This window comes from Equus caballus, chromosome 16 (genome assembly GCF_041296265.1).
Source record: "Equus caballus isolate H_3958 breed thoroughbred chromosome 16, TB-T2T, whole genome shotgun sequence".
NCBI lineage: Eukaryota > Metazoa > Chordata > Mammalia > Perissodactyla > Equidae > Equus > Equus caballus.
The window spans coordinates 54,309,262-54,329,698 of NC_091699.1; the positions used below are offsets into that span (position 1 = coordinate 54,309,262).

At 40.1% G+C, this 20,437-nt stretch overlaps 1 protein-coding gene across 6 annotated transcripts in view; it reads right to left on the reverse strand.

Annotated features, from left to right (window-relative positions):
- Positions 1–20,437, reverse strand: part of SNRK (SNF related kinase) — a 60,692-nt gene that overhangs the window by 3,979 nt on the left and 36,276 nt on the right. For all 6 annotated transcript variants that reach the window (XM_023620630.2, XM_023620629.2, XM_023620632.2 and 3 more), the window contains 3 exons: positions 11,801–11,942; positions 6,449–6,661; positions 3,817–3,951 (listed from right to left, as the gene is read on the reverse strand). In XM_023620630.2, the coding sequence (XP_023476398.1) occupies positions 3,817–3,951; positions 6,449–6,661; positions 11,801–11,942 (490 nt within the window). The remainder of the gene's footprint in view (positions 1–3,816; positions 3,952–6,448; positions 6,662–11,800; positions 11,943–20,437) is intronic.

The window sequence follows — 20,437 nt, forward strand, 5'->3', positions numbered from 1 at the left end:
TGTATACCACAACTGGGTGTCGCCACCAGGGCAAGATGCGAGTACCACACGTTTTGTTCCTTTGGGCCTTAAAGCAAAACCTCTGAAGGTATATTATTGCTAATAAAATTCACCTGAAACTTCCAGTCCTCCGGATATTACAGGATGGAGTAGAAGTTTGGTGTTTACAAAAATAAATGGAAATAGTTTAATGGGTTAATAAATATGAGAATACTGGAGAGAAAAGTCACTGTATACTGGCATACATAAACCTCTTCTTCACCAATTAAAAAATGCACTAAGCCAAATATAAATAAGTATATTTTTTAATGCCTACACAAGAGTACTGGATAGCAAAATCCACTAATACTTAAACTTTGATTTTATTCCCGAATCTGGAGTCACCCAAGTAACAAGAACATTGCTTGGCAGCCAAAGAAAAAGACTTGAAAATGAGGTCTCTAGCCTATTTTGAATAAACACCTTGGAATTCTCAGCTGTCTTCTCTGCCCAGGGCAATAGCAGATGCCAGAGACATTTAAAACAGCCACTTCCACACTATGACATTTTCATTTAACACCAATTATGTTATCCTAGAAATAAAACCCAACTAAAACTAGAGCTTTAAAAAATTCATAGGGGGGCCAGCCCAGTGGCGTAGTGGTTTAGTTCACGCAGTCTGCTTCTGCGGCCCAGGGTTTGTGGGTTTGGATCCCGTGCATGGACCTAGCACTGCTCATCAAGCCACGCTGTGGTGGCATCCCACATAAAATAGAGGAAGACTGGCACAGATGTGAGCTCAGGGCCAATCTTCCTCTCACATACACAAACAAACCTCACAGGAATTTATAACAAACATCCTTTCCTCAACTCAGAGCTCTATCCTCTCCCTCAGGGAGGGGGTGGGTCCGTCTGCGGGTCACTGCTTGGTAGTTTATGAAAGCTGAGTGTTCAGTGTGTCTGAGGGCAAGCAGTGTCTCTGGACAAGCCATCCCTCCTCCACCAACACAAGCAGGCAGACTCCTGGTGAGCGTTGCGGCCCTGGAGCCCTGCACACAAGCTTCCTTTCAGCCTGTTCTTGAAAGAGCAGCCACTCAAAACCTCACCCCGCAATCGCTGGGGAAGCCCCATGGTGGGAGGCAGGGTGCTGACAGCGGGTCTGACCCAGCAGGCGGCAGCCGAGCCACTGGAGGGTGAGGGGCCCAGATGTGACGGAGGCTCCTCTCTCCCCGCTCCCAGCCCAACTGCAAAGAAAACTGAAACCACTCTCAGAACCCACCCCTACAAACAAGCCAGGTAAACGCTGCAGCTGTAGTGGCCCCTCGCTCAGCCACTTCTGAACTAATGGCTCTTATTATTTATGCAAGGCAATCGAATTGTTAAACAGCTCACGTTTACTGAGACCATATCTGAACCCAGTGCTGTGCTCAACTAAATAAGTAAACGTTATAGCCACAACACTGGGAGAAAATCACAGCTTATCTGAAGAGAAGCAAGCAAGCTAACAAGAACTGTACAGGAGTCACACTGACAGCACAGTTCACACTGATGAGTGCTCACTAGAGCCAACACTGCTGTGACAGCCTGGCAGAGATTAATTCATGTAATCCCACCACACTTCTACCAGGTAGGTGCTATTATCATCCCCCCTTTACAGATGAAGAAATGAAAACACAGAGAGGGTAAGTGACCTGCCCAAGGTCACACAGGCTTAAAGACAGTGACATCTAGGTTGGGTTCCACAGGGCGTGGCTTCACTCTGCAACCTCTGAATGACTGCCTGCTGAACAGATGGGACCTTTGCAGTCAGGCCTCAGTGGTTCTCCCCACTTCCCAGTTTCTGAGAGCAGCAGGCACGGAGTCCCTCCTGTGCTGAGGTCAGCTCCCTTGAGGACTTCACAAGGCCTGTTCTAACAGACCACACCATGTTTCCACCCCACACCAGCAGGGCCCAAAGAATGCAGCCACTCTCTCCAGCTGGCTCTGCCTGGCTTGATGGCCTGCCTCTACCTCCCCACCCCCAACTCCCTATATGCCGGCTTAAACACCGGTCTTCTGACTCAGTCGAGGTTTCTACATCCCAGGTCATCTGGCCCCAAGGCCTACCCACTAAGTTAGGGCCATGGTTAGGTTAGGTCAAAAACAAGTTAGGTCCATGGTTTTGACAACAAAGGCAGAGTGAAAATACAGAGAAGGCAACTAAGCAGACACCCACAACCTGCCCGTGGACCCTGGGCCCCAAGAGGAGGAGGGGCCCTCACAGCATCTCCACTCCAGAATCCCCGGGAGGGTTAAAAGAAAACTGTGCGGAAGGCTGTGTTACTTCCTTATAGCCACTGTTGGCTCTGTAATAATCATAACAAAGTAAAACCAATTTAACTCAGTTACGTATTTGATCAACTGTGGATTGAGTTCTAATCTGTTTCACTGAACAGAAAGCAGTTCGAATCCAACTATTCGCTTCTCCAAAAGGCTGAGGTGGCGCGCAGGGACTCTGCCCGGAGCTGCTCTGTCCCGTGCAGGGGCTGGGGTCAGGCCCAGGCTGACCTGAACCTCAGTGTCACTCTCCCGGTCTGTCTCATGCTTAGGAGTCCCCTCGCTGCCCAGGGCCCAGTCCTCTTCCAAGTAGACACCAGACACAGTGCCTGGTTTTCATTAGAGAAGAGGACATCCAGGGTATAAATGAAGTGACTGAATTCATTTTCCAGTTAAACTAGATTTCTACATCTTTAGTCTGTGGTCACCGGGGAATGTTTTCTTCTCTCTTCTCTGTCGCTCCACCCAAAGCAACAAACTACACATGGCAGGCTGACTGCTAGTGATTTAAAATTGGATGGTTTTCTTACACTTTTAAATAATAATATTATTATTATTACATATTTACACACATATATTCATATATAGTTGGATGTACAAGCAGAGAATTATTCAGAATCAGGAGCATCCTTCTGTTTTTGAATCACTACAATTCCATGGATTACTTTATCTGAACAAAGATAAATTCTAAATAAATTTCATAATGACGACAGAAAAAAGTAACCCTTCCCATGCTTTGATTTTAAATGGAAAGGTAATACAGCAGAAGACAAAGAAAAGTGGAGAAGTTAGAGGGTGGGGAGGGAGAGGGAACGTGCAGGAAGGGGTGGGGAGGGGAGGGGAAAAAAGAGGAGGGGCAAGCACACTCACTATTTACCAAAGACCGAATGGTGGTGCGATATTCACAATGACAGCAAACTCAGGAGCCCAGGTCAAAGAAATTTACACATAGGAATTCAGTTATCCCTGACCACAACTCCAGGAGGTAAAGAGTATTACTACTCCCATTTCAATGATCAGGAAGCTGAGTCATAAGAGAGGTTAAGTGACCTCCCAAGGTCAAGCAGCTAATAAATCAACTAGCCGATCTGTCAAGTCTCTGAAATCCTGAGATAAGATTGTGGCACAGAAATGTCCTATATGTTTTTAAAAATTATTTCAAATAACTGAGGGAAAATTCAGCCTTGTTCCTGGAATGAAAAATTAAAGAAAGTAACACATTTATACTGTCAGATCTGGAAGAGTTTAATGAAAACAGTTGACAGACACTCCGGCTTGAGGCTGCTTCTCCAAACGTGTTTTCGGCCAGCAGCCGCAGCCCCTCCCCGCCGAGCCCAGGCAAGGAAGGCGTCTTTGGTAACAAAGGAACCAAGACCCCACACACACGGAGAGCCCCTGCGTGGCCTCTAATGAGGCTGTCATCACTGTTCATACTCTCGCCCCACAGAGTAAGAAAGCATTAAAAAAATTCACTATTTCAAAATGTTAACTTACTAAAATCAGTGAAGATTTTTTTCTCACCTAAACTGGGCCTTGATATTGCTAGGGCTTGCAGATCTGGTTTGTATTTCCTTCTCTTGCTTTTCCCTCAGGATCCTTTCAGCAAGCAAGAAGTACGTGGCTGTGATGTGGTTATACCTGTTGGTTTCCAGGGCTCTGAGGAAAAGAAGGGAGAGTGGATATAAGCCACATTAGCAGGTTTGTTTTTTACAAGCAGAACTGATTTTTTTCTTAACTACAAGCAAATGAAATCCAATGACCTGGAATCTTTAAAATTATGAAACATACAAAAACAAGGGGAAAAAAGTAGTTATTTAGATCACTCTTGAAATTTAAAAAAACTGCATAAAAATGTTCAATTAGTAAGAAAAATCCAAAATGCTAACAGTGGCTGAGCTGAATGTCAGTTTTAGATGCACAAGATAATGAAGCTTCCGAGAGTGCACACATTATCCAAAATTTAATCTGTGTCAAAGTGTTTGTTTTCATTAAGCTGGCTTACTTGCTTCCATTAGAAGTATGCAGTGAGTTCCATGAATGTGCATTGAAACACTGGTATCGATCAGAAAAATTAGAAAAAGTTTTTATTTTTACAGTTTTTACTGGGATTTTAGACATTAATGAATTACTAATGTAACTGAGAATACGTCACTGGCCTTTCTTTGAATAAAATCTACATATTCATTCATCCATTTCAAAAGTAATGCTGAGTACTTAGCCTGGCTGGGCACAGTGCTGGAGAGGGGCTAGGGGCATGACACCCACAGGGCACAGCCCTGCCTGCTCCCCTGCAGCTGGCCTGTCCCAGGACATGGCACGAGAGTGCTACAGAGGATCCACAAGGCATACGTAATTATGCTTTTCAGGAACTTTCTATGGTTAGTGAAAATACACAAGGAACATGCTGGAAAGAAGCAATAGAGGCATCACTTTTCACAAAATGTACGGTGGGGCCACAGCTAACAGGGGCAGGGTGGGCTGAGGCCAGAGATTCCAAACTAAGACCCGAGGTGAAGTGCAGGGGTCAGAAAGACTTCCTGGAGTGGTGTCTCCAGCTGAGTACTGGAGAAAGCCACTGGCTTGTGTTCAGGGGACCACCAAACATGTCTCTGAACTCAGGAAGCACCCTCAGAACGAGGAGCTGCTCATCATGTGAGCAGCAGGCAAGACCTGAGATGAGCTGGGAGGACAGCAAACTCAGGCCTCCCAGCCCTGCTGCACTCGGGGCACGTGCTCGCAGACGGATGGGCACAGGGAACCACCGGCACCACTTAAACCGCCCCTCCTTTTGTATTTATAACTGAGCTGACATGAATTAAAATAGTTCTAAATGACACAGCTGCTTGTATTTATTTATTTAAGCTAAGAACATTAAGCCAATTCAGGGAGATACAAATAGCCTTTTCTCCACTCAAAAACGAAAAATCATTTTCTACGCATTGCTAAAGTGAGTGTCTTGGTAGGCAGAGCAAGTGTCCTGCTCTTCTCTCTTCATTTAGGTCATTTAAGCAGCTGTGGGTCAATCTGTGAAAACTCATAATGCTCTTAGAAACCTGTAGCAATTTCTACTTAACCCAAAATTATAAACCTGGATTTATTTTTGTAAATCTTTTTTCCCAGTGTACTAAAAACACCCTCAAGATATAGGTCCTTTCTTAGGACACTGCCCTTCTGGTCCAACCCTCAGGGTGTCACATGTGACAGCCTGACCTGCTGCAGAAGTCTCTAAGTCCAGCCTGCAGCCACCCCTTCCCCAAGGTCGGGCAACTGGGTCAGACCACTCAGCGTGCAGAGTGGCCCCAGCTGGGAAGCCCTTTTCTGTCCACCAGAGTACATCCTCCCTCCATCACGCCCAGCTGTTTCACTCAACAGGTTAAATAACTTCAGACTTTTCATTTGTGGAAATGCTTCATATTTTTACAGACAGGACCTCTTACAGAAATGAATCATTGTTAAAGCAATTTCATCTTTGTTTTATCTGCGATTCCAAACTTCTTAGGTTATTAAAAGCTGGCTTTGGTTTAAAAGGACTTGATTAACAACTTGTGTATCTTGTGGGTTCCAGGTTGCTGCAGGAAGGGCTCTAAAGGACCAGAGAGTAGATATTTGAGGCTTTGTGGGCCATGTGGTCTCTCTCACAACTCCTCTGATACTATAGCCTAATGCAGCCATGGACAATATGTGAACACGTGGGCATGGCTGCGGTCCACTAAAACTTGACTTACAAAAATGTGACTGGCCACATGCCAACCCTTGATTCAGAGGACTTGTGGTACTGCCCCATTCTCCCTGCTCCCTGTGGGAACCAGAGGGAGACAGAGGAATGAAGAGGACACAGCTATGGACAAGGCATGTACTGGGATACAAAACAGGCTATTCCAACGCACCCCTGTAAGGAGGCAGAAAGGCCACAGGACTGACTGACACCACACAGAAATGGTTTACTTGTTCACTAGTACAAAAATGAAAACAAAAAACCAACAAAACCTAGGAGCCAGGCACTGGGCCAAGAACTCTACAGACAAATGACAGAACCCCTGCCAATCGGGAACTCTATCCATTACAAAGCATCCACAGGCCCTGACAAATTAAGAAGAAAGCCCATTCCAAGAATTCCAAACCCATGGCCCCTGTACTGATGAGGCTGACATACTCTACGATGGCGTCTCGATCTGCTATGTCTCCAAGCACCATGCGCTGAATGATGCTGTTGTGCTCCTCTTCCGAGAGGTTTTTGTATGACACAAGGGGGATGTTATACTTTGTGGCTGGTGAAGGGTCCACTCCCTGAAGCCAAGGATGGTTTTCAATCTCTTCTAAAGAGGCCCTTCTCTTGGGATCTCTCTGTAGCATCCGTGTGATCAAGCTGGAAAAGAAGTTAAGTCAATTGTTAAAGTAAACTGCTGGCAGGGATTAGTAATGGTGGATTATTTTATTAATCAAAATTGTTTCCTACATTTATACCATCAATTTCATTGGGTCCACTAGTAGCAGTGATGGGGCAGATGGAATAAAGAAAATTTAGTGCCATCAGATTCATAGAACAAAAATTAAAACCACCAGATATACTGATAAGCCAAACACACAAATACAGCCTGCTATCATCTGGAATTAAGTCTACTTATCAACATCTGTCCCTGAACTAACTGTGGCTTAGTAGCACACCAGAAGCAGACACAATGATCAGCACTGACATACGGAAGAGAATACATGAGCTGCTTCTGTTTCAGGAAGAATGAATGGCCCCCCTGATGAAAACAACCAAAATGCCCTATCTTTTTAGACATATCTTTTGTCTAAATGCATTGTATTGGCAAAATAATAAAGAAAGAAAGGAAGAAAGAAGGAAAGAATACTCAGCAGGTAAAAACGGAGTAAAAGCAGGACTGAGGAGGCCAAGGACAAAGCTGGAAGTTTCTGCTTCAGTCCTGAAGGCTACACTGAGTGCATGAACAGAACAGAATGAGTAGGGCCTACTGAAGGTAGGGAGCATAACTAGAGCCCTTGCGAACAGCTGGGACCCCAGCTCCAGTGGGAGGGCGAATGAGCAACAAGAAACAAATCTACCGCTAACATGTCAAGAAGGAAACTTGCCCCCCTCAACACTGGCTGCAGAGGCAGGGCAGGGAATTTCTTCAAAGAACTTCTGACTACAAGCTGGTCCTCACACAAGTTTGTGGTCCAAATTAATGATATCTGTGTGCCACACAGTGAGGAAGTTAATTTAAAGTGGTTTCAGGCTGGTGTACTCCTGGGGAACTGGTAGAGAAGTAAATGCAGTCCCTTTCTGTAGGAATGTAAGTTAAAAGAACTCCCCACATAATAGTACAAGGAATATGACCTCACAGTCAAGAAAAACAAAGCAAACAAGGTACCATTAGCAAGAACTGAAAAACACAACAGCAAAATCAGAATGTAAAGACTTCAAAATATTGAAATTTTGAGACACAAAATCTAACTCTTAAATATGTTTAAGACATGACGAAGCAGTTTGAAAATAACATCTGCGGAACAAAAGACCATAAATGGGGCTTCTAATAGTGAAAAATAATAATTGTAAGTAAAAAAAAAAATCAATGGAAAAATTTTAAAAATTAAACATAAAGAGATTTAATGAATCTATTTATTTTTATTTATTTATTTATTTTTGAGGAAGATTAGCCCTGAGCTAACACCTGCTGCCAATCCTCCTCTTTTTGCTGAGGAAGACTGGCCCTGAGCTAACGTCTGTGCCCATCTTCCTCTATTTCATATGTGGGATGCCTGCCACAGCATGGCTTTGCAAGCGGTGTGTAGATCTGCACCTGGGATCCAAACCTGTGAACCCTGGGCGGCCGAAGCAGAACACGTGAACTTAATCACTGTGCCACTGGGCCAGCCCCTAATGAATCTCTTAAAGAGTCTCTCTTGGTGGACTAAGAGATAGAAAATATGAAAGAGGTTAAAAAACAAGGAGGACAGAGTGAAAAAACCTAGCATACATCTAATTAGAGTTCCAGAAGGGAATGAGAAAATGGGGAAGAAACTGTATTTGAAGAGATAATGGCTGAGGGGCCGGCCCAGTGGTGCAGCAGTTAAGTTTGCTCACTCTGCTTTGGTGACCCTGGGTTCGCCAGTTCAGATCTCAGGTGCAGACCTACACACTGCTTGTCAAGCTGCACTGTAGCAGGTATCCCACATATAAAGTAGAGGAAGACAGGCACAGATGTTAGCTCAGGGCCAGTCTTACCTCAAAAAAAAAAAGACAATGGCTGAGAATTTTCCAAACTCATTGAAGAATACAAATTCTGAACCAGGAAGCCTAACATATACTAAGCAGAATAAATAGAAGCTCTTAAAGCAGCCTGAGAGCAAAGACAGATCACCTATGTAAGAACAAAGATGGACAGCAGACTTCTCAAGAACAAGAGATGTCAGAAGATAGTGGAATAAGATCTGCAATGACCTGAGGGAAAATAACTGTCAACCTAGAAATCTATACTCAATGAAACTATCTTTCAAGAGCACATGTGACATACAGACATTTTCAAATAAAAACTGAGAAAGTTGAACACCAACAGATGCTCATCAAAAGAAATTCTAAAGGATGTAATTTTGGCAGAAGAATGTGATCCCAACTAGAAGGATAAACAAAGTTCTTATCAAACATCTGGGTAATTTTAAATAATTTTTACTATAAAGAATGATAATATTGTCTAATTTATTGAGTTTAAAAAAAGATTACTAAAGTATTAAATGGTAAAGTGTTTTAAGGATTTTGTGTTGTCTGGGAAGAGAATAAAGATAAGGATTAACTATAGATTTTATTAAATTAAACAAACATGCATGTGTGTTTTAAAATAGACGTAGAAATCACTAAAATAACTGACTGTAATCTCCAAGCTAGTTAAGAGGAAAAGTCAAATAAGGGGAAAAAGAAAAACCTCCTCCAATCCCAAAGGACTGGATTTTTAAAAAAATGAAAAAGTAGAACAAATATAAAGCACGTGAAAGGATGGCAAAAATACATCTACAACTATCAGTTCACACAACAAATATAAATGAAATAAACTCTTCAAATAAGACAAAAATGCTCAGATGGGAGTGAAAAAACCCAGCTTCCAGCTATTAAAAAAGATGCACTGAAAACCAAGATGATGAAAGGTTTAAAGTAAAAGAATGGAAAACTATATAGCACATGAGTGCTAAGCAAAGGAAGACTGGTGTGGTTATTAACTAAAACTATGTAACACAGATTGACTTTAAGGTAAAAACCATTATTAGAGATAAACAGTGATACAAAGGTTCAATTCACCAGAAAGATACAATAGTTTTCAACTTTTTTGTACTTAATAATATTGCCTCAAACATGCAAAGCAAAAACTGACAGACCTCCAAGAATAAAACAAGAAATCCACCATCACAGTGGAAGAATATCTCAGTGATGGATCAAGCAGTCAAAAACTCAGACAGCTTGTAAGTAATTTTGAACAACATAATTAACAAGCTTGATCTTAAGGATTTATATAGAACTCTGACCCCAACAATTAAACAATGTATATTCTTTTCCAGAACAAAAGGATTATTTACAAAAACTGACTCCATGTAGGCCATAAGGAAGCCTTAACAAACTAGTACAAATATAGGCTATATTCTTGGATCACAATGCAATTAAGTCAGAAATGAAAAACAAAAAACTAACTGGAAAAACTATACATTTGGAAATTTAAAATACCCTCTAAAAACTCATGGGTCAAGTAAACCACTGAAAACTAGAAAATACTCAGAACTAAATAACAACAAAGGGAGTACAAATCAAAACCAGTGGGATGCAGCTGAAATGGTACTAGGAGGCAATTTATAGCCTTAATTATTACACTAGGAAGGAAATTTATGAGCCGGGTATCCAACATAAAGAAGAAAAATAACAAAAGAAGTTAGCCCATTAAGTAGGTAGAAGGAAATAATACAGACAAGAGAAAAGAATATTAATAATATAAAGCAAAAAATACAATAGTAAATTAATAAAGACAAAAGGTAGTTTGAAAAAGACGATTAAAATGAACAAACCTCAAGCAAGCCTCATCAAGATAAAAATAAGAGAAGGTAAAAACTGTCAATATTGAAATGAAAAAGAGCAACTTCCCGACTGTTCTATAAACTTTAAAAACAGAATTAGAGGACATTATAAATATTTGAGGCTAATAAATTTGAAAATTTAGATAAAATGGGTAAGTTCCTTAAAAAACACAACTTAGCAAAATTGACACAGGAAAAAGTAAAACACAGAATGGTCCTATGATTATGAAAGATCCTCCCTTAGGAGGGAGACGCAGAGGAGCCTTCTAAGATATTAGAACTGTTCTATTTCGTAAGCTGGAAAATTAGTACAAAGGTGTTAGTTTTATTACATGCACATTTTATACATCCTTTTGAATGATACATGTCAATACAAAAATAAGTTAATCTGTTGTAGTTTTTCAGCAGGGGTTGTGGAGATACTCCTTGAATTACAAACATCCAACATGCACACGATGTATACCCACAGACAGCCGCCCTGCTGCCTGGGGTAGAGAGTAATAACAGTAAGGGCATAAAGATCATCGTCAATAGTCACATCACGTGCTTCCTATGTGCTAAGGACTGAGCGAAGAGCGTGATATACATGAATGCACTTAGTTTTCACAATTACCCTGTAAGGTTGGTTCCACCATTCTCACATCATTAGTAAACAGAAAAACCAATATTTGATTCCAGAGAGTTTGAATACCTAAGTTCTTAACCATCTACCACATGGCTTAAGATGGGATCCAACTGGAGAAAAAATTCCTCAAGCTATCAAATTTCCTCCTTACCAGCTGACAGGAGAAACTCAAAACTGTTGTTAAAGCAAAATTCTTTAAGCAGTAGCTATAATCTCAGTTGAGCTTATTTAAAACTATCACCCATAACGTCAATGAAATACTGAACTTCCAACAGTTCTTTTATTCCATTACAGTATGTCTCATTATACATACATACTCACTACTCACTACTATGTACTATACAGTGCTTTAAATTCTAAACAATTTGAGTTTACTTTTGGTTGCTGGCTTCCCAGAGTCACATAAACCAAAACAGAGCTCTTATTCAACTATGTGAATAAAATTATGAGACATACTGTGTAAATCCTAAAATGGTATGTTGATGGTCTATTTTAGGAATAAAAATGTCCTAACTCTTCTCTGGAACTTAGAATAATTCCAGGTGATCTTCCTTTTTGCTGATGCAAAAAAGAGAAAAGTAGTTCTCATGGTAATGTCTTCCTTTCAAGTGAACGTAACCACCGCTCCTGGTGGCTGAAGAGGCATATAATGGGCTTCTTGAAAACTGCCATATTTAAGAAATAGGCTAATACATTCTGTATTTGAATATTAAATTTCAAATCATATTCTGGGGTTAACTGCACACCCACACACTTAAGAGCAGAAACATTAAGTTCAAATATTAAAATGAACCCACACAATTTTTTTTTTTTTTTACTTACTCTTTACACTCTTTAGACACATGCGATGGTACTGTATATTTGCAATCCATGATCATTGTCAATGTTTCACTGTCATTGGCCTCTTGAAAGGGTGGCTGTCCACACACCAACATGAAAAGGATCACTCCCAGACTCCATATATCTGCAAATCAAAGACATTCTGTTAAATAATGGGCTAGTTAGAAAACCAAAAACACTAAGAGGAGTAAAAGTAGATTAACAATATTATTTTATTGTAAAAAATCAAAAGCATTTATATCTCAAAGTAAAAAGATTTAGGGAAGAAAACTTAAGCCCCAATAAGGCAAAGAAGGTACCTGCCTTGTTCACTGTTTTTATCTTCACTTAAGACCCAAGCAAGTGCCAGGCAGTGAATGATCAATAAATGTTCAATGAAGAAATAAAGTAATTCAGCTGTTAACAGTAAGAATATCAACTGGAAAGTATGTATCAAGGTTCCCAAACCAATGGACACACATTGGTCTTCTCATTACATTATACAGCAGAGATAAAACTAAGATATTAATGATCTGAGACATGAAAAGGATTTTGCCTAAGGTCATAATTATCTCAGTTGTTCTTTACCTCAATCCTGGTGAGATAACCAGATCATGTAACTCATGATCATTTTATAGATAAGAAAATTAAAGCTTAGAGATGAGAGAAATATTCCTGGACTGTCAATGAGGAAAAAGACTGATAATATATCACTTCAAAGGATAGAATAAGACCAAAGGTATAAGTAACCAGGAGGCATACTTTGACTTAAAAACAGTAAGAACTACCTAATAAAGCCGTTAAAACACTGGAAAAGATAGTAAGTTTCCCATCACTGTAAATATTCCAGTAAAGGGTGGGCAATCATCTGTCTAATATTCTGCATATGGCATTCCTGTACTGATTTTAAGGCTAGACTAGTTGACATTGAGGATTCTCCCAACGCTAGCACTAGATGATGATGAACCGATGAATCCATTTAGGAAGGACATCACAAACCATTCATTCATTTCAGAAACTACAGACATGATTAGTACATAAACATTCAAAAAACAAGAGATCAATTCAAGAAGCTTTTCTAGACTACAAAAGGCTTAGAAGAGAATGCAGGGGCAGGCCATGCGGCCTTTGCCACCACATCTGTTAACACTCACTTGCTGTTTTCATTTAAGCTTCAACATCCAAAATGATGTAGGTTCTATGATATTCTTCAAGAGAATTACAACTTGTTAATGAAATATCTTTTCCTTGGTCCAAACTAAACAAAGAGGCGGTATACTCAAAAGTTACACACACTGTGATTTTTTGATATGTATAATAAGTTTACTAAGGATGTTCCATGGAAATTAATGAAGCAGATGGAAAAATCTACTAAAATTAAAACATTTATATAAATGAGAATGAAAGGGACCTAAGGATCATTCAGTCCAAACCCTTGGCTCTACAATGTCCCTAAGAGCTATGCCTGGCATTCCTTGTTGGATGCATGAATTAATTATCTGACCTACTGCCCCAGGACAGCAAGCTGGCTGAGGACTCCATTCACTGACCCACATTTCTTTACTTTGATCTTGGGATCCAGAGGGCCATCCCCATTCAGATTCAAACAATCTGAGTAATGGTGGCTAGCTGCACATTTTCTTTAAATACCCACTGAGAAGAATTTATAACCCTAATTCTAATAGCACTTGATCATAATTTTTAAAGGAAATTTATATAGTTGATGTTAAACTTAAACCCTCTTTGTACAAGTAGAACCTCTATTTTTGGTCACTTGCCCCAACTCTCAAGCCACCCCCGGAACAAGGGGCAATTACAATTATTCTCGCTTTAATGCATGTGTCCCTCGTTTTACAAAACCTAGAAATTAATCATAAAGTAAACCCACCTTTTCACTGATGTTCATTACGGAAGAAGGGAAATTCACCAAGTTTTTGTGTATAATATACACTTGGTTATCTCCTCCCAAAAGAAGGGGGGATTTTAAATGGCTTACGATAAAAATGCATAAACACAAAAATCAGGGTATTTAAAATAAAAACTTAATTCTGTTGTTAAAATATTGACAACATCTAATGCTACTGCTATAAGCAAACCCAACCATTAATATATATGTAGTTGAGATACAATAAATTCATATCTTTCCATATAAATCCTACAAAATCAATTTTCATAAAATGAGTTTGGTTACATTATTTCTTCTACCATCTCATACTTGGTGGATAAACTCATTTCGTTTTTTACCTTTTCTCTATGCAAAACTGGAGATGGTATCTGATGGTGCAATTATACAAAACTGATGTTTTAAAAATATAATAAATAATATAAATATCAATAATCATCCTAAAGTCTTATTTGGTTAAAGAAAACTTTCCTTTTCTGTTAAATATTAACCTCGACAGCAACAAGGAAGTCCAATTATTTGGAAATGTTCTCTTCAGGATCATTTGCCCAAGCAAACTAACACACCCTGCTTGTTAGGAAGTGATGCATGATTAGAGTAAAAAAAGAAAAACAACATAAATACACACACACACACACACACTCTTTCCAGTTAGGGCTCAAATAATTTCTGAACATAGAAATGATTAAAATTGGACAATCTTAGAAATGCAATTCTACACCAAGTAGTTTGCAAAGATAAATAACATAATCTGAGGCATTTAAACTAGAGAAGAACAGCAGTGTAACTAAGAGGCAAGGTTTTAGAAAGGGCAAATGACCATCCACTGAGACCACATGATTATTCAAGGAGCCATTTATTCCATTTACTTATTTTCCTGATTTTTTATTTTTCTTACTCTACTCTTTGTCCTTGAATCATTTTATCTTTTCATCCTAAGGGCCAAAGAAAAGAGGTAAAAACAGTCAGCAAACAAACACAAAGTGGTATGACTTTAACCAAGTTATTTAAAAATATGCTCCCCATCTTTAAAAAGCAAAGAGGAACAGTAACGTACTTCCTCTTGAAGCTGCCATGGGCATTAAAAGGATTAAAACAGAATCCATGCTAAGTATTCAAGACAGAGCCCAGCACACAGAAAGCATTCCTAAGGGGGCTGCCCGGCTCTTGCTCGTCTGTGCCAGGCACTGCTGTAGGCACAGTGAACACAGAGATGAATGTGAGACACCCTTGCCCTTACAGGGCTCCCAATTCACTGTGAGAAACAGACAACAGGTAACAGAAACAGAAAGTAGGTAAGTTGAAGAAGACACAAGGCCAACACAGAAAAGAAAAATTAAGAGAGATGAGGAGAGAGGAACAGAGAAGGCCTTTTGGTAATTAGGGTAAAAAACGGTGATGATTCAGGAGCTTGGGTCTCCAGAACTAGACATCTGGTATTAGAGGACTAAAAATGGCAACAAAAAGAATAACCTATTACATTCCCCTACAAATGAGAAAGGGAGGTGGTACTGAAAAATTCATTTTAGTGAATATTTTTAATTATCTTTCATTAAAAAAAAACTTGCTGTGGCTGGCCCCCTGGCACAGCGGTTAAGTTCGCGCACTGCGCTTCAGCAGCCCAGGGTCCACCGGTTGGGATCCAGAGCGCAGACCTACGCACTGCTCATCAAGCCATGCTGTGGTAGGCGTCCCACATATAAAGTAGGGGAAGATAGGCAGAGATGTTAGCTCAGGGCTAGTCTTCCTCAGCAAAAAGAGGAGGATTGGCGGCAGATGTTAGCTCAGGGCTAATCTTCCTTTAAAAAAAAAAAACAAAAGAAAAACCTTGCTAATAAAACTACAAACTCCCAAGATGTAGATCACAGCCTCAGCGTGAAATCCTATGACTACAACGGACCCACCAAGTATGTAATGGAGGCGATGGGAGGAGAAGGTGAGAGAAAGAGCATGGAACAGGGAGTTGAGATTATTTTCATTTTTAAAAAATGTTAATGAAATTGGATTCATATTAAAGGTACAGAGGTTAAAAAACATCAACCATCTGAAAAATCAAACTTAATGTTGATACTACTATCTGAAGCATATATTTTGATTTCAGACCCAGCTACAGGGCCTTCGTTAATAAAAATGGAAAAAGAAAATATCACTTAACAAATACAATTCCTTTGGTTAAAAAAATCTTCCAGGAGCTGAGCCCATGACCGAGCAATTAGTTCCACATGCTCCGCTTTGGAAGCCCGTGTCTGCAGGTTTGGATCCCAAACGCAGACCTGAATCACTCACCAGTCATGTTGTGGCAGCATCTCACATACAAAGTAGAGGAAGACTGGCAGAGATGTTAGCTCAGGGCTAATCTTCCTCAAGTAAAACAAGAGGAGGATTGGCAATGGATGTTATCACAGGACAAATCTTCCTTAAGAAAAAAAATCTTCCAACTCATGGAATCGTGGGAAGGGGTGGAAAGATAATGAAGTCTTTGTTTGTATAAAGGGTGGGAGTTACTGGTCCCTCTCAAGCCGGCTGGAAATAAGATCACGAAAATGAGGACCGAAGCTCATCTGCCAACATTCAGTAGGTCAATTTATCATAATACAATTGAATCATGCCATTTCTAGCATTGGAAGTGGAATTTACATTACAAAGTTCATTTTAGGCAGGCTACCAAAAGATCAAAATGACAACAAAACACAAAAGAACATGCTAATAATTAATTTGAGGAAAAGCAATGGCCAAAGGAGGGGTGGGGAATGTCATAACTACTGAGAGATTTTCTAAAAAATCATTTCTGAAGTGAATTATCAAGACAGAAAAAGAGGGGCTGGCCCAGTGGTGCAGCGGTTAAGTGCACACATTCCAGTTTAGAGGCCCAGGGTTCGCCAGTTCGGATCCCGGGTACAGACATGGCACTGCTTGGCAAGCCATGCTGTGATAGGCGTCCCACATATAAAGTAGAGGAAGATGGGCACGGATGTTAGCTCAGGGCCAGTCTTCCTCAGCAAAAAGAGGAGGACTGGCAGCAGATGTTAGCTCAGGGCTAATCTTCCTAAAAAAAAAAAAAAGACAGCAAAAGAAAGAACAGGGATTAGAAAGTAATAAAAATGGGAAGACCAGAAGAAAGGTTTTAGGTAGAAACCTCTACTTTTTTCCTCTGGCTTTCTTTGATCAGTGCAGCCATGAGTCATGAAAGAAGCAATAGAAATAGAATGTTCTAAAACCACTACAGATGAAGTAGGGATCAGTGCCTTCTACAACACCACTTAAACCGGCAGGATTTATGCAATCACTTTTCAGTTCCAACTGCGGTCCCCAGCAAACGACATATGACCCAACAGTAAGGTAAAAGGCTGTGATTTCTTAGAATAGCAAGTACTGTTGCAGAAGTGTGTAGGTCCCAGGAGTTTTACAACAGAATCTAGGACTTTTGTTTCTTGCATGATATTCAGAAACCTAAAGCTATGGTCTACTGATCTGCATTCTTATCTACCCAGTAAGAACTACTTAACTGCATTCAAAATCACCTAGAGCTCTGGTTACTAAAGACTCTTTCTTACGCCAAACAGGATCAGTGGTTGGTTCTAACGGACGTGACTAGAGACCTATTCTGAAAGCAGAAAACTGTCAGGTCATCTGAACTAACAGTCTAAGAGTAAGACAGAAGAAGCATGAAGAATTTGGACAAGTCTAATGCTTTAGGATACCTCTATTATTCCTAGTTTTATCAACACTCTAGTTAGAAGCAACTAAGTTTTATCAATTAACAAGAAATCATTTCTCCTCTTAAAAAAAAAAAAAGAAGTGAGAATGAATGCCATCATCTCATACCTATTTCAATTACCTTCTTTCCCAGATCTGACTCCATCTAAATGCCCGCTGGGGAATTAAAAAATCAGTGCTGCCCAAACTAAGCTTATCATCTTTTACCCAAACTTATTCGTCCCCATTTGTGTTCCAGCCTGGCCAACAGCACCTCCACCTACCCAATCAAAACTGAGAAGACATCCCAGATTCTATACTCTTTGGTCCTCTGATTGCAGGTCAGGGAGAGCCTGACAATTCCCTCATGTGCTTAGAATCCCCAAAGGCTCCCACCCGCAACCCTCATCTTTCCTGAGGTCTCCCCACACTGCCCTCCAACCTGGTGACCTGGACCACCCGGTAATTTCAGCATCAGTGCAGTAAGCTGTAATTACAGATGCTCTCCTGTCTCCCTCCATTACTCAGGGCTCCTCGAGCGCACATTATGTCCCCTGCACCCAGGTAGTGCCTGCTCGACACAAGTTTGCTGACTGGAGTGAACCTGACACTAAAGAGAAAGCAGGACTTCTGCAAATACTGTTTGGGGAGGACCCCTCAAAAGGCAGCTGAAGCAGAGGTTAGGGTACAGGGGCAGTCGGTGGTTATTCATGTCCTTCAAATAGAAGCTAAGAGGGAAAGGAGACTGAGAAGAGCCTGGAGGAGAGAACAGGGGAATCGGTGAAGAGAAGGTGCAGTTTGTTTCAGTCAGCTGGTTCAGATCTTGTGCAAACTTGTTTTTTCAAGTCAAAAGAAAACAGGAAAGAGTTCAAGAACTCAAAAGGTTATCAATCATACACTGTGGGACTGCACACGTTCACACAAATCCACATCAGACAAGCAGCAGACACCCTTCCAACATGGCCTTCTTACATAAATCACTCTACAAATCTGATTTTGGTACGGGTCAGGAAGTGAACTTTCCAGATGAAGAGGGAAAGATAAGCCAGGCTAGAAATGATAGCTGTGTGGTTTCTTTCAGTATGGCCTAAAGAAGAGAGCACGCTTGGGCTAAAGCGTCAGAGACCTGGGTTCAAATCCTACCCTGGCCATTTAGTTAGCTGTGTATTCTTGGCCAAGCTACATGGCTTCTATGCATCCTAGTTCCCTCTTCTATAAAATGTGGACACCTCCACTTATCTGGTAATTTCTGAAAGGGTGACTAGGCAAATGGTGCTCCAGGCATCACTGCAGAGCTTGCAAGGATTGATAAAAATGGTCACCTCTAGGTATAGGAGTGGCAGTGAGAGGGAAAAGTTAAAGGGATTTTAGGCTTTTTATTCAATACACTTTTGTATTATTTGAATTATCTTACAAGAACATTCATTACTTGTAAAAAAAAAAGTAATTAAAAATTAGCTGTGCTTAACAGAATATTATGATGTGTACATACATTAACTGAATAAGCAGAAACCTATTTATAGGAATGTAAAAGATAATTAAAAAAAAAAAAAAGCCGAGACATATTCTTACTCACTGAGACAGTGATTCTCAACCAGCGGTCTGGGGACACTTGGTTCTGCAAGGTGCCCTTAACGGACTCACAGACCAATCTCTCCATAGCATAAATAGCTATAGTAGGAATTATTTTACTTTTAATTTTTAGCACAAATAATTTCCTTCAACGATTAAGAAAACTCAAATATTAAACTCACTGATGTTTCATAAAAACCCCTAACAGTCTTATAAAATGTGATGAAAGAAAAAAAGGGCAGAGTTATGGGTCCACAGAATCTCTAGATAAGCCTCAGTTTTCCTGGTGGTATCTCAATACTCGATGCCTAGGGAGAGGATCTTGGTCTCATGAAGCCAGGCAAGGGGTCAGGGTAGTGCTGCTGACTGTTTCACCCTCTAGTTCTACTGCTCTGCTTCAGGACAAACCTGAGGGTTCTCAAGGGGGAGGTGACACTGAAGCCAGAGGCACCACAGAGTCACCCACCTCGGCTACATTCCCAGTCAGCCTGGATGCTCTGGCTGTCTCGAAATTTCATCTAGCCAGAACAATCCCTCAAGGTATTTCTAAATACCTCAATGAAGCAAGAATCAGTTACAAATTCCTACTTTTCCAAAATTAGACCTTTTAAAAAATACCTTGTGAAACTTAAATACTTCCTTTTACAAGCTTATGGAAAATCTCTAGCTCTTGTCCAATTTTATTATAATACTAGTCACAAAGTTTAAAATGTTCATATGTTAGAAATATGTTTAAAATGTGGAAATTTGCCATCAGCATGACAACATGTATAAGAGTACATTCTTCTACTACAAATTACAACATGGATTCTCTTCAAAGAGGGGATCTGCTGGAGCACTCCCTGACTGTGGGTACACGTTTAGTTTTAAGAAGTGATTTCACATTTCAAATTTCTGTCAAGATTATGACAAATGCAAAGCAATTTCACAAGTCTAACTTTGATCCAGAAAGTAGAAATGTTTACATTTAATACCAAATCTAAAAATGCCCGATTCTATTTTTCTAGTCAAACAATACAAACAATGTAGACTAAAGAACTGGTTAGCATTTTATAAATTTGAAGTCTGCACTAACAACACTTTAGTTTAATAGCTAGTGAAGTATTTTTACGTCCTCAAGTTGATTTTAAACGGTGCGCTAACATAAGACAAATTTACAAGCAATTAAAAGATCAGTTAATAAAAATCACCTGCATGAGCCAACTCTCACAGGTTCTCTTTCAAAAGGCACATGATGTTTAATACAACAAACACAGCTTTCTGGGCATGGGGAATACAAAGTCAAATGAGGTACGTCCTTTATCAGAACACAGCATTACCCAGACTCCCTAAAATGCTTAAGCTTGTCCAGAGACTTTTTAACTTTCTCACTTGAAGATACAGAGAAATAAACTTTAAAATAGTATACATCTGCTATAAAAGATTCAAAATATTAGTTCTTGAAATGTTTGTTTTGGTTAATTCTCTAT